This window comes from Capricornis sumatraensis, chromosome 16 (assembly GCF_032405125.1).
Source record: "Capricornis sumatraensis isolate serow.1 chromosome 16, serow.2, whole genome shotgun sequence".
NCBI classification, from domain to species: Eukaryota; Metazoa; Chordata; class Mammalia; order Artiodactyla; family Bovidae; genus Capricornis; species Capricornis sumatraensis.
The window spans coordinates 54,731,673-54,743,906 of NC_091084.1; the positions used below are offsets into that span (position 1 = coordinate 54,731,673).

Genomic DNA, 12,234 nt, shown 5'->3' on the forward strand with positions numbered 1-12,234 from the left:
TGGAGAAGGAAATGGCAACCTGCTCCAGTGTTCTTTCCTGGAGAATCCCAGGGACGGAGGAGCCTGGTGGGCTGCTGTCTATGGAGTCACACAGAGTCAGACACTACTGACGCGACTTAGCAGCAGCAGCAGCAGCAGCAGCAACTATTTGACGGAGCAGTTCTACTTGTAGCTGTTTAGACAAGCAAAATAAAAACATCTGTTCAGAAAAAGACATGAATGTTCATAGCATCTTTATTCATAACAGCTCCAAACTAAATGTATTTATTTAGTATAATAAATAAATGTATAATGTATAATACTTGAATGGATAAACATACTGTGGTATATTCATGCAATGGAATATAACTTATCCATAAAAAGAATATAAGGAATATAGTATTATAATGAACTTAGTAGCATGGATGAATATAAAAAATGTGCTGTGAATGAATCTTGACATAAAGGAATATATGCTGTATGATTTTATAGTAGGCAACACTAATCTGTAGTCATAGTTATAAAATTAAGTGTCAGGGAGGCCTGGCGTGCTGCAATTCATGGGGTCGCAAAGAGTCGGACACAACTGAGCGACTGAACTGAACTGAACTGAGCTGAGTAGGGTGGGAGATTGATTACTAGTGGGTTTTTTATTATTTTTGTTTTTGGCCATGCTGCATTCCATTTGTGGATTCTTAGTTCCCTGACCAGGGATCAAACTCGGGCCCTTGGCAGTAAAAGTATAGAGTCTAAGCACTGTACTGCCAGGGAATTCCCACTATTGGGTTTGAGGTGACTTTCTTGGTGTTAAAAATGTTCTGTATCTTGATTAGGGATATAGTTACTTGGATATATACATTTGTTGAAATTCGTTGAGCTATGCATTCTATATGAGATCATTTTATCATATGTAGGTTATTCCTTAACATAGTTGATTAAAAAAAGAAAAAACAACAGCTCAAGGTGGATTGTATATCTGTATGTGAAATGTCAAAAAATAATTCCTTAAAGATACTATGAGGGCGATGACTGAGTGAGTGTGACTTTGTAGACATGGGGTTCGTGCTGGGGATCTTGGGGAAGTGGGGTGGTGCCTCTGGACCCTCCTTTTCTTGGCAGGGATTCCCAATCTATGTAATTTATGGAGGTAGAAGGAATGGGCTCTGGCCTCCTTGGCATCATGTCTTCAGTACCAGCAGCTTCCAGTCCTCTGGTTCTATCCGCAAGTGCCAGGACACAGAGCCAAAAAAATAGATACTATGAGACAATTTCTTTAAAAATAATCACTAATGTTAAACTGCATTAAAACCTGGAGCTTCATGCCTTCAAAAGGCACTACCAAGAGAATGAAAAAGGCAAGCTAGTATGAGAGGGGGGAAAAGTGTGTGTGTTTCTTATATGTATGTATTTTTTCTTGAAAATTGCTGCATATCCAAAAAGTATAACTCCTATAAATTATTAGGGGAAATTCCAAATATTTGAAAGGAGAAACGGCAACAATGTGAATAGGCATGTCATAAAAAAGAATTTCCAAATAATCGATAAGCATGTGAAAAACTGCTCTAGATCTTTAGTCATCAGAGAAATACGAATTGAAGTCATAATGCAGTATCAATATGTATGCACTGAAATGGCTAAAATAGACAATTCTGAGTGTTAACAAGGTTGAGAGCAACTGTCATTCCTGCTACATGGCAGATTGGGGTGAGAGTATAATTTGTACAATGAATTTGGGGAAGCTATGGCAGCGTACCCCTACTTTATGACTAAACAGCTTCTCTTCTAGAATATATCCCACAGAATAGTATATGTATCAGGATACATTTTTAAGAATGGTCATAGTAGTTTATTTGTGAATAAAAAAATTAATAGTTACACAAGTATCTATAACAATAAAATCATTGAGTTATTTTGTAGTCAAACATTGGAATACTATAAAACAATGAGAAAGAACAAACTACTAAATACACCTACATGGACGAATCTCATAAACGGAATGTTTATTTTTAAATTGGGAGAGTAGTTGCTTTACAATGTTGTGCTAGTTTCTGCTATACAAAAAAGTGAATCAGCTATATGTGTGCATATATCCCCTCCCTCTTGGATCACAAATGAAATGTTGACTGAAGGAAGAGAGATTCAATACATACATAAAATTCCATTTATATAAAAACTCAAAAACAGGTGAAGGGATGTTTTTGGTGTTGTAAGCTGGGATCATGGATATTTTGGGGTGAGGAGTAGGCACAAGGGGTTCCTGATCTGGGTGGTAGTCACCTGGATGTGCTTATTTTGTAGAATTTTTCATGTTTTACATTTATCATTTGTACACTGTGTGTATAGTGATATGATTTTTAAAAGTTTATTTTGGGGACTTCCCTGATGGTCCAGTGGTCAAGACCCCATGCTTCCACTGTAGGACGCATGGCTTTGATCCCTGGTCGGGAAAGTAAGATCCCACATGCACAGCACAGCCTTAAAGAAAAGTTTATTTTAAAAAATTAATGACAAAGTAAAGATAGTTTGAAGAAAAATATTACATGGTATTCTTGGAGTGTGGCTGAGAATGAGATTACTATACGGAAGTCAGTAGTTGTCAGTAATAGTATCTAAAGATAGAGGCAGGGAATTCCCTCGTGGTCCAGTGATTAGGACTCACCCCTTCCACTGCAGGGGGCACAGGTTCCATCCTTGGTCAGGGAGCTAAGATCTCATGAGCTGCCCAGCATGGCCAGTAAATAAATAAACATTAAAAAAAATGGAGGCAGTAAAAAGCATTCCACTTTACAGAGGTGGGCAGCTTCACTTGGTACAGTCTGAGATCTCTTGTTTTGGCTCACACTGCTTGTTTCTTGCTTTTAGCTCTAGGGCCATGGTTGCTGTACAGTGCTTACCATGGGAACTTACTGGAGTTGTACAAGCCAGTGTGAGGGATATTTAACATCCAGTGGAGCAAACTTTGGTCAGCAGGAGGTGGGAGTCTATTTATGCAGACACACTCACACGTACATATATATGTATATAGTATTTGCTTACCCGTTTCTCACTTCAGATTTGAGTCTTGAGCTGCATTTCCTACAGTTTCTCACACTGTCCTCTGTAGGACAACCATTAGGCCAACCACTTTTATTGGCTTGCTGTCTCTTGTTATACCATTCCATCCTTAACTCCTGCTCCCCAGCAAAGTATTCCTGAAAAAGCCTTCTGCTCAGACTCTGACCTGCTCACCTTAACAAAGAACTATCTGGCCCAAAATGTCAATAGTACTGAGATTGGGAAACCCTAGTATTTGAAGCCAGTGGTTTGCTTTAAAATCTAAGCTCTTCAGTATTCAAACACAGACTTTAGGAAATAACCACTGAGTGTTAATTTTTGTGTCTATAAAATGGTGATGATAGGTACAAACAAAGCCCTTGAGGATTAAATAAGGTAAGCTCTATAAACTTCATGTCTGAAACATGGAAGAGTTCAATAAACAGCAGCTATCAATACTTCTTATTTTTTTTTTTTAGCCCTCATAGAAAAACTTTATTGGAAAGCAGGGAAAACTACCAAGATATGAATGAAGATGAAAAGTAAAAAAAGTTCAGACATAAAGTATATGACCTTGGTTTAAGTGGGAATGGAACCCTTTGGTAGTTTGTAGTTAGTGACCTATATTTTCACTTTGTGGCACTGATGCTGCTACAGCTAAGTCGCTTCAGTCATGTCTGACTCTGTGCGACCCCATAGACGGCAGCCCACCAGGCTCCTCCATCCCTGGGATTTTCCAGGCAAGAACACTGGAGTGGGGTGCCATTGCCTTCTCCTATCAATACTTCTTATTCAGGGTTATATGCTATTGCCTGACACTATCTGAGCCATTTTCCCTGAGTATAAAAACTCTTTCCTAGAGACCAAGTTCTCAAGTCCTTATAAATAACCATCAAAAGGGACCAAAAACTAGCATCTACAGAATCCAGTATAGAGAAAATACCAACATGATTCATATGAAGATTTAAACAGATATATGGGGTTTTCAATTTTGTAAATTTTTAACTTCAAGTTGATGCTGTGTTCACAGAGATTCAACATTGCAATGAAAAAGTTGTTCTGCCAATAGCACAAGTTCACTGTCAAAAACTTTGAGAGCAGCCATAAACATTATTTGGAAGCAAAGGATGGATTCTGAAACACTTAAAAAGCCAGAGAACATAGTATGTAAACACAATTAGTCACTGAACAAAGTAACACTAAAATACATAAAACAGGAAATTTTTTAGTTTTTTTTTAAATGGCAACATCTGTGTATGTATATATTATTGGAGGCTATTTTATGCATTTAGGATGTTTAGTAGCAGTTCCTGGCCTCTACCCAGTAGATACCAGTAGCAACATACACCTATCCCCTCAGTTGTGATAGCCAGAAGTGTCTTCAGACATTGCCAGGTGTAAAATCATCCTTGGCTGAGAACCACCAAGGTAAATGTAGATTTGAATTCCAGTTCAAAGGTTATGGCTCTGAATTTGAACACATTACCTAATTCTGGAATGGGTGAATTTAACTCAGATGAACATTATATCTACTACTGTGGACAAGAATCCCTTAGAAGAAATGGAGTAGCCCTCAAAGTCAAAAAAAGAGTCCAAAATGCAGTTCTTGGGTGCAGTCTCAAAAATGACAGAATGATCTCTGCTCTTTTACAAGGCAAACCATTCAGTATCACAGTAATCCAAGTCTGTGCCCCTACCATTAATGCTGAAGAAACTGAAGTTGAATGGTTCTGTGAAGACCTACAAGACCTTCTAGAACTAACACCCGCAAAAGATGTCCTTTTCACTATAGGGGACTGGAATGCAAAAGTAGGAAGTCAAGAGATACCTGGAGTAACAGGCAAGTTTGGCCTTGGAGTACAAAATGAAACAGGGCAAAGGTTAACAGAGTTTAGCCAAGAGAAAGCACTGGTCATAACAAACACCCTTTTCCAACAACATAAGAGAAGACTCTACACATGGACTCTCACCAGATGGTCAATACTGAAATCAGATTGATTCTGTTTTATGCAGCCGAAGATGGAGAAGCTCTATACAATTAGGAAAAACGACTGGGAGCTTACTGTGGCTCAGATCATGAACCCCTTATTGCCAAATTCAGGCTTAAATTGAAGAAAGTAGGGAAAACTACTAGACCATTCAGGTATAACCTAAATCAAATCCCTTATGCTTATACAGTGGAAGTGACAAATAGATTCAAGGGATTAGATCTGATAGAGAGCCTGAAGAACTGTGGATGGAGGTTCGTGACATTGTACAGGAGGCAGTGATCAAGACCATCCCCAAGAAAAAGAAATGCACAAAGGCAAAATGGTTGTCTGAGGAGGCCTTACAAATAGCTGAGAAAGGAGAAGCGAAAGCCAAAGGAGAAAAGGAAAGATAAACCCATTCGAATGCAGAGTTCCAAACAATAGCCAGGAGAGATAAGAAAGCCTTCCTTAGTGATCAATGCAAAGAAATAAAGGAAAATAATAAAGAATGAGAAATTTTTAAAAAAAGAAAATAATAAAAATAATGGGAAAGACTACAGATCTCTTCAAGAAGATTTGAGATACCAAAGGAACATTTCATGCAAAGATGAGCACAATAAAGGACAGAGATGGTATGGATCTAATGGAAGCAGAAGATACTAAGAAGAAGTGGTGAGAATACAGAGAAGAACTGTAAAAAAAAGATCTTCATGACCCAGATAACTACGATGATGTGATCACTCACCTAGAGCCAGACATCCTGGAATGGGAAGTCAAGTGGGCCATAGGAAGCATCACTACGTACAAAGCTCGTGGCGGTGATAGAATTCCAGTTGAGCTATTTCAAATCCTAAAAGATGATGCTGTGAAAGTGTTGCACTCAGTATGCCAGCAAATTTGGAAAACAGCAGTGGCCACAGGACTGGAAAAGGTCAGTTTTCATTCCAATCCCAAAGAAGGGCAATGCCAAAGAAGGCTCAAACTACTGCACAATTGCACTCATTTCACACGATAGTAAAGTAATGCTCCGAATTCTCCAAGCCAGGCTTCAACAGTACATGAACCATGAACTTCCGCATGTTCAGCTGATTTTAGAAAAGGCAGCGGAACCAGAGATCAAATTGCCACCATCTGTTGGATTATTGTAAGCAAGAGAGTTCCAGAAAAACATCTACTACTGCTTTACTGACTCCTCTAAAGCTTTTGACTGTGTAGATCACAACAAACTGGAAAATTCTTCAAGAGATGGGCATACCAGATCACCTGACCTGCCTCCTGAGAAATCTCTATGCAGGTCAAGAAGCAACCGTTAGAACTGGACGTGAAACAGCCAACTGGTTCCAAATCAGGAAAGGAGTACGACAAGGCTGTATATTGTCACTCTGCTTATTTAACTTACATGCAGAGTACTTCATGCAAAATGCTGGGCTGGACGAAACTCAAGCTGGAATCAAGATTGCCAGGAGAAATATAAGTAACCTCAGGTATGCAGATGATACCACCCTTATGGCAGAAAGTGAAGAAGAACTAAAGAGCCTCTTGATGAAAGTGAAAGAGGAGAGTGAAAAAGTTGGCTTAAAACTCAATATTTCCCTACTTTCTTCAATTTAAGCCTGAATTTGGCAAAACTAAGATCATGGCATCTGGTCTGATCACTTCATGGCAAAATATGGGGAAACACTGGAAATAGTGAGAGACTTTATTTTTTTGGGCTCCAAAATCACAGCAGATGGTGACTGCAGCCGTGAAATTAAAAGATGCTTGCTCCTTGGAAGAAAAGCTATGAAAAACCTAGACAGCATATTAAAAAGCAGAGACATTACTTTGCCAACAAAGGTCCATCTATTCAAAGCTATGGTTTTTTCAGTGGTCATGTATGGATGTGAGAGTTGGACTATAAAGAAAGCTGAGCACCGAAGAACTGATGTGTTTGAACCGTGGTATTGGAAGAGAGTTCCAGAAAAACATCTGTTTCTGCTTTATTGACTATGCTAAAGCCTCTGACTGTGTGGATCACAATAAACTGTGGAAAATTCTGAAAGAGATGGGAATACCAGACCACCTGACCTGCCTCTTGAGAAACCTGTATGCAGGTCAGGAAGCAACAGTTAGAACTGGACATGGAACAACAGACTGGTTCCAAATAGGAAAAAGAGTACGTCAAGGCTGTATATTGTCACCCTGCTTATTTAACTTATATGCAGAGTCCATTGTGAGAAATGCTGGGCTGGAGAAAGCCCAAGGTGGAATCAAGATGGCTGGGAGAAATATCAATAACCTCAGATATGAAGATGACACCACCCTTATTTATGGCAGAAGGCGAAGAAGAACTAAAGAACCTCTTGATGAAAGTGAAAGAGGAGAGTGAAAAAGTTGGTTTAAAGCTCAACATTCAGAAAACTAAGATCATGGCATCTGGTCCTATCACTTCTTGGCAAATAGATGGGGAAACAGTGGAAACAGTGAGAGACTTTATTTTTCTGGGCTCCAAAATCACTGTAGATGGTGATTGCAGCCATGAAATGAAAAGACACTTACTCCTTGGAAGAAAAGTTATGAACAATCTAGACAGCATATTAAAAAGCAGAGACATTACTTTGCCAACAAAGGTCCTGTATTTTCCAGTAGTCATGTATGGATGTGAGAGTTGGACTGTGAAGAAAGTTGAGCGCCGAAGAATTGATGCTTTTGAACTGTGGTGTTGGAGAAGACTCTTGAGAGTCCCTTGGACTGCAAAGAGATCCAGCCAGTCCATCCTCAAGGAGATCAGTCCTAGGTGTTCATTGGAAGGTCTGATGTTAAAGCTGAAAACTCCAATACTTTGGCCACCTGATGCAAAGAGCTGACTCATTTGAAAGACTGTGATGCTGGGAAAGATTGAGGGCATGAGGAAGAAGGGGACAACAGAGCATGAGATGGTTGGATGGCATCACCAATTCAATGGACATGAGTTTGGGTAGGCTCCAGGAGGTGGTGTTGGACATGGAGGCCTGGCATGCTACAGCTCATGGGGTCACAAAGAGTCGGACACGACTGAGCGACTGAACTTAACTGATTGGAGAAGACTCTTGAGAGTCCCTTTGACAGCAAGGAGATCCAAGCAATCCATCTTAAACAAAATCAATCCTGAATATTCATTGGAAGGATTGATGCTGAAGCTAAAGCTGCAATACTTTGGTGACCAGATGCGAAGAGTCGACTCATTGGAAAAGACCCTGATGCTGGGAAAGATTGAGGCAGGAGGAGAAGGGGACGACAGAGGATGAGATGGTTGGATGGCATCACTGACAACGATGGACATGAGTTTGAGTAAGCTCTGGGAGTTGGTGATGGACAGGGAACCCTGGTGTCTTGCAGTCCATGGGGTCACAAAGAGTCGTACACGACTGAGCGACTAAACTGAACTGAACCTAAGTCGTAAGCCTTAGTTGTTGTTTTTTGAGGGCCACATCTGACACACACAGTTCAGTAAGTGATAAGGTGATGCTGAAACTTGTTTTCTTTTTGCCACTCTGCCTTTCTATTCTCTTCAAGTGCAGTGCCCCTTAGTGAAGCCTGTGTTCATGTTGTTGAATGAGAATTTCTCATCTAAGATTGTTAAAAGGCTTTGATCTTTCATGTAGGCAGTTAGCATAGAATTCAGGTTTGCTTTCTCTCTAGCTATGGATCAGCTTTCATCCTCTTGTGTTCTTGTTTGACTTGAGAAGTTGGGAGTACATTATTTCATTTGAATCTCCTCCTTATATAACATTGTATTTTGTGTTCTTTACATATTCATAACCTCTTTAGTTAGACTCAGCGTGTTAAGACTAGTTCTGGCTTATTGGAATCATACCTATGGAAATTGGAAATATAAGGCTAAATCTTAATCAAAACAAGAAATTAACATGTGATATGGTATTATTAACTAAAGTACAGATTTTGTTCAAATTTCATAAAATCTCATGCCAGTGTCCATTATTTGTTTTCATACCTTTTTCAAGATTCCACATTGTATTTAAGTTACACTGAGCATTTTCAGCTGCATGCAACAAATTCTGATAAATTCTCTTTTCATTTTGATTCTGTTACAAAAATTTTCTAATTTTCCTTGTTATGGCTTCTTAGATACATCCATTATTTTAAAGTGGACATTTAATTTCCAGATGCATGGGGTTTTTAAAGTGTCTTGGATATTAATTTCTCATTTAAATGCTTTCTTCTCTGCAATCACCGTCTGTGTTTTTTTCAGTCTAACTTTATTGAGGCTTTAAATGACTAAGTCAGTGAACTCTTGGTAGATGTCATATTGCACTTAAAAATATTTGGGTTATTTTCAAATATCTCTTGATATTGATTTCTAACATAATTCCACAATGATAAGAGAACAGGCTCTGTATGATTTTAATGCCTTTAGACCGTGGAATTTTTGCACCTTGTTTTATGTCCCTGGAAATGTTCCAGTGTCTTCTAGGTTATAGTCTATAGGAACTTGAATAGAATTTGTATCCTTCTGTTGTGTGAAAATTGTATAAATCTTAATTTATCTGGAATTGGTTCATGGTACCAATTGGTTCATGTGTGTGAGCACGTGTGCTAAGTCACTTCAGTCATGTCTGACTCTTTGCGACCCTATGGACTGTAGCCTGCCGGGCTCCTCTCCATGGGATTCTCTAGGTAAGAATACTGGAGTGGGTTGCCATGTCCTCCTCCAGGGGATCTTCCTGACCAAGAGAGCCTGCACTGGCAGGCAGGTTCTTTACCACTCGCGCCACCTGGGAAGCCCTCGAGTCTACTGTATTCTTCTACTCTTCTGTCTATTCATTCTATTAATTTTTCAGTTTGATATTGAAATTCCAACTAAAAATTTTAATTTGCCTACTTAAAAAATAATAGTAATGTATAGTGGGACTATATGTAACTTTGTGTTTTCCAGGTCTTCTATAAATGAGTTATACTTTCATAACTTAAATAAAAAAGAAATATTAATTTTAAAAACTGAATATTGTTGTTTATTGTTATTGTTGTTTTATAACTCTGAGTTGATAGCCAATGAAAAAATTTGTTCTCTAGTTTTATGTTTTATAAGTATGATTAAAAATATTAGTAGCCTAAAATTGCTTTCATATACATTATGCCATTTAAATTTTATTAAAGACCCAGGCAATGAAAAGAAAATAAAGGGAGGTTAGGAAAGGAACCCTTGATATACCGTAAGTATATAGCAAGATACTACTTAATTCCAAAAGCCATCTTATTTTCATAATGCCAGGCTACCTCCCTCAAATGAGGAGCATATTAGTCTGCCTTAACTTTCTTTGTAGACCATGTACTTGACGTATTCTGTAGGTAACAAGATAACAGTAAAAACTGTAGGACATTGGGACTGTTACAAGCCATTTTTTCTGTTGCCAATAGTCCCAAAGCTCTTTCTTGCTTAGTCCAACTTCCCTGACCCTCTGTGGCATACATCTTTGCTGTTCTCCTGGCCTAGTGCAGTTATATCTGGATTATGGAAATAAAGAAAATTTTTTGGCTAAGTGAATAAACCTTAGTTCTTGATTATGTGTATTATCTTAGCTTTTGTGATTTCATATTGCTCAAGAATGCAGAGCAGTTAAATCTTAAGCCATGAAGTGGGTGTTTGGTAAGAGTCAAGTAGAAGCTGACATACTTAAAAAATAAGAGGGCTTTATATCCAATAAGGAAATAGTCTCAGAACTTTCCTGTTTGTTCTAATAGACTACTGAATAAATGGTATTTTTAAGTCTTTTGTTGCCTAAAACTACTGTCTCGATGTGATTTGTATTTTTAGCTGCGAGAAGAAAAGTTACAAGAGGAGAAAACCTCTGAAGATCAAATCCACAAGTTGTTACCAGAGGACACAGAAATAGGAAAAAGGAAAATCGATGAACAGAAAAAAAGAGATGAGCCATTAGTACTGAAGACAAATCTAGAGCATGTAAGTAGATCACTTTTTTGATGGACACTTGTCTCAAAATCAGCCATTAGCCCAGGTGACATGGATCTGAAAAACCTGTCTTGATGATCGGTAACAGTCATTGACTATGCAACTTAGGAGTATTGAAGACCCTAGCATCCAGATGGAGAGCTGGAGAAAATGATTTGTGAACAGGACAATGAGACTTGTGTGAAAAGATTAAGGGAGAGCAGTGGGGAAAAATGGTGAGTGAGAAGGAAAACCTAGTGTGGTATATGCTGCTTTGGGTAAGCTTTATACATACATTGTCATTTTGACTTAGGTGGTGTTATTTGATGGAGTTCTGTATGTGTTATATCCTCAACTAGGAGGATGAACTTTCCTTAAAGGTTGTATTTTATTTCCCTTTACTCTTTATAATAACCCAAACAGCATAGTTCTCTAGTTATAAGGTGTGTGTGTGTGTGTGTGTGTGTGTGTGTGTGTGTGTGTGTGTGTGTGTGTGTGTGTGTGTGTGTGTGTGTGTGTGTGTGTGTGTGTGTGTGTGTGTGCTCAGTTATGTCCGACTCTTTGCGACCCCATGAACTGTATGTAGTCCACCAGGCTTACAGGGTCAGTCCTCAATATTAGATGAGATATTTTGTTTAAACCTAACTTAATTAAACTTCTAATTGGACCAAATCTTGCCTGAATTCTTTTCATTACTTATTTACCAAGCATATTACTGTAAAAGGTTATAAATGGTATATTTAACTAATACAAGAAAGCCCTTTGGAGGATCCACTGATTATGGCTCAAATGTATGATTACAATTGGTTTTCTTTTTCTTTAGCAATTTATATTGGATCGGACATCTTCTATTACTTGCTGTATGTACTTAGCTAAATACCTTTAGAGTCATACCTGTTAAAATGTTTTATGATTCTGTCTTGTTCATATTTCAGGTTATATTTTTAATTAGGTGGATTAATAAAGTTTTATTATATATAAAGACAGCATAACAGAATAGAGGGAAAAAAATCTCTAGACCAGAAGTCTGCCTGTTAAACAGGTCCCAGCATTATAACAGATTGTACAACTTTGGCCATGTTACATAATTTCTCAGTGGTTTTGGTTTACTCTTTGCAAAGGTGTTTTCCCTGAACTTTAGAAACTGAGATTACATAAGCTTTCTTGAATTGATAGTATTTGCTGACTGTCAATGTGTATGTGGGGCTTTTTGATCCCAGTTATAATAATTGTTATTATTTGATTGTTAAAAATAACCATTTGTATTCCACCCTTCTGAAAAGATTCAGTTTAAAAAATATGAAATGCTTATGTACTCTTAAA

General features: G+C 38.2%; 1 protein-coding gene and 1 non-coding gene across 2 annotated transcripts in view; both read left to right on the plus strand.

Annotated features, from left to right (window-relative positions):
* Positions 1 to 12,234, plus strand: part of RNF169 (ring finger protein 169) — an 89,856-nt gene that overhangs the window by 47,931 nt on the left and 29,691 nt on the right. The window contains exon 3 of the mRNA XM_068989144.1: positions 10,777 to 10,923. Coding sequence (XP_068845245.1) covers positions 10,777 to 10,923 — 147 coding nt within the window. The remainder of the gene's footprint in view (positions 1 to 10,776; positions 10,924 to 12,234) is intronic.
* LOC138093345 (small nucleolar RNA SNORA57) lies at positions 1,082 to 1,219 on the plus strand. Its single transcript, XR_011146073.1, has one exon. It is a non-coding gene; the product is annotated as a small nucleolar RNA SNORA57 (small nucleolar RNA).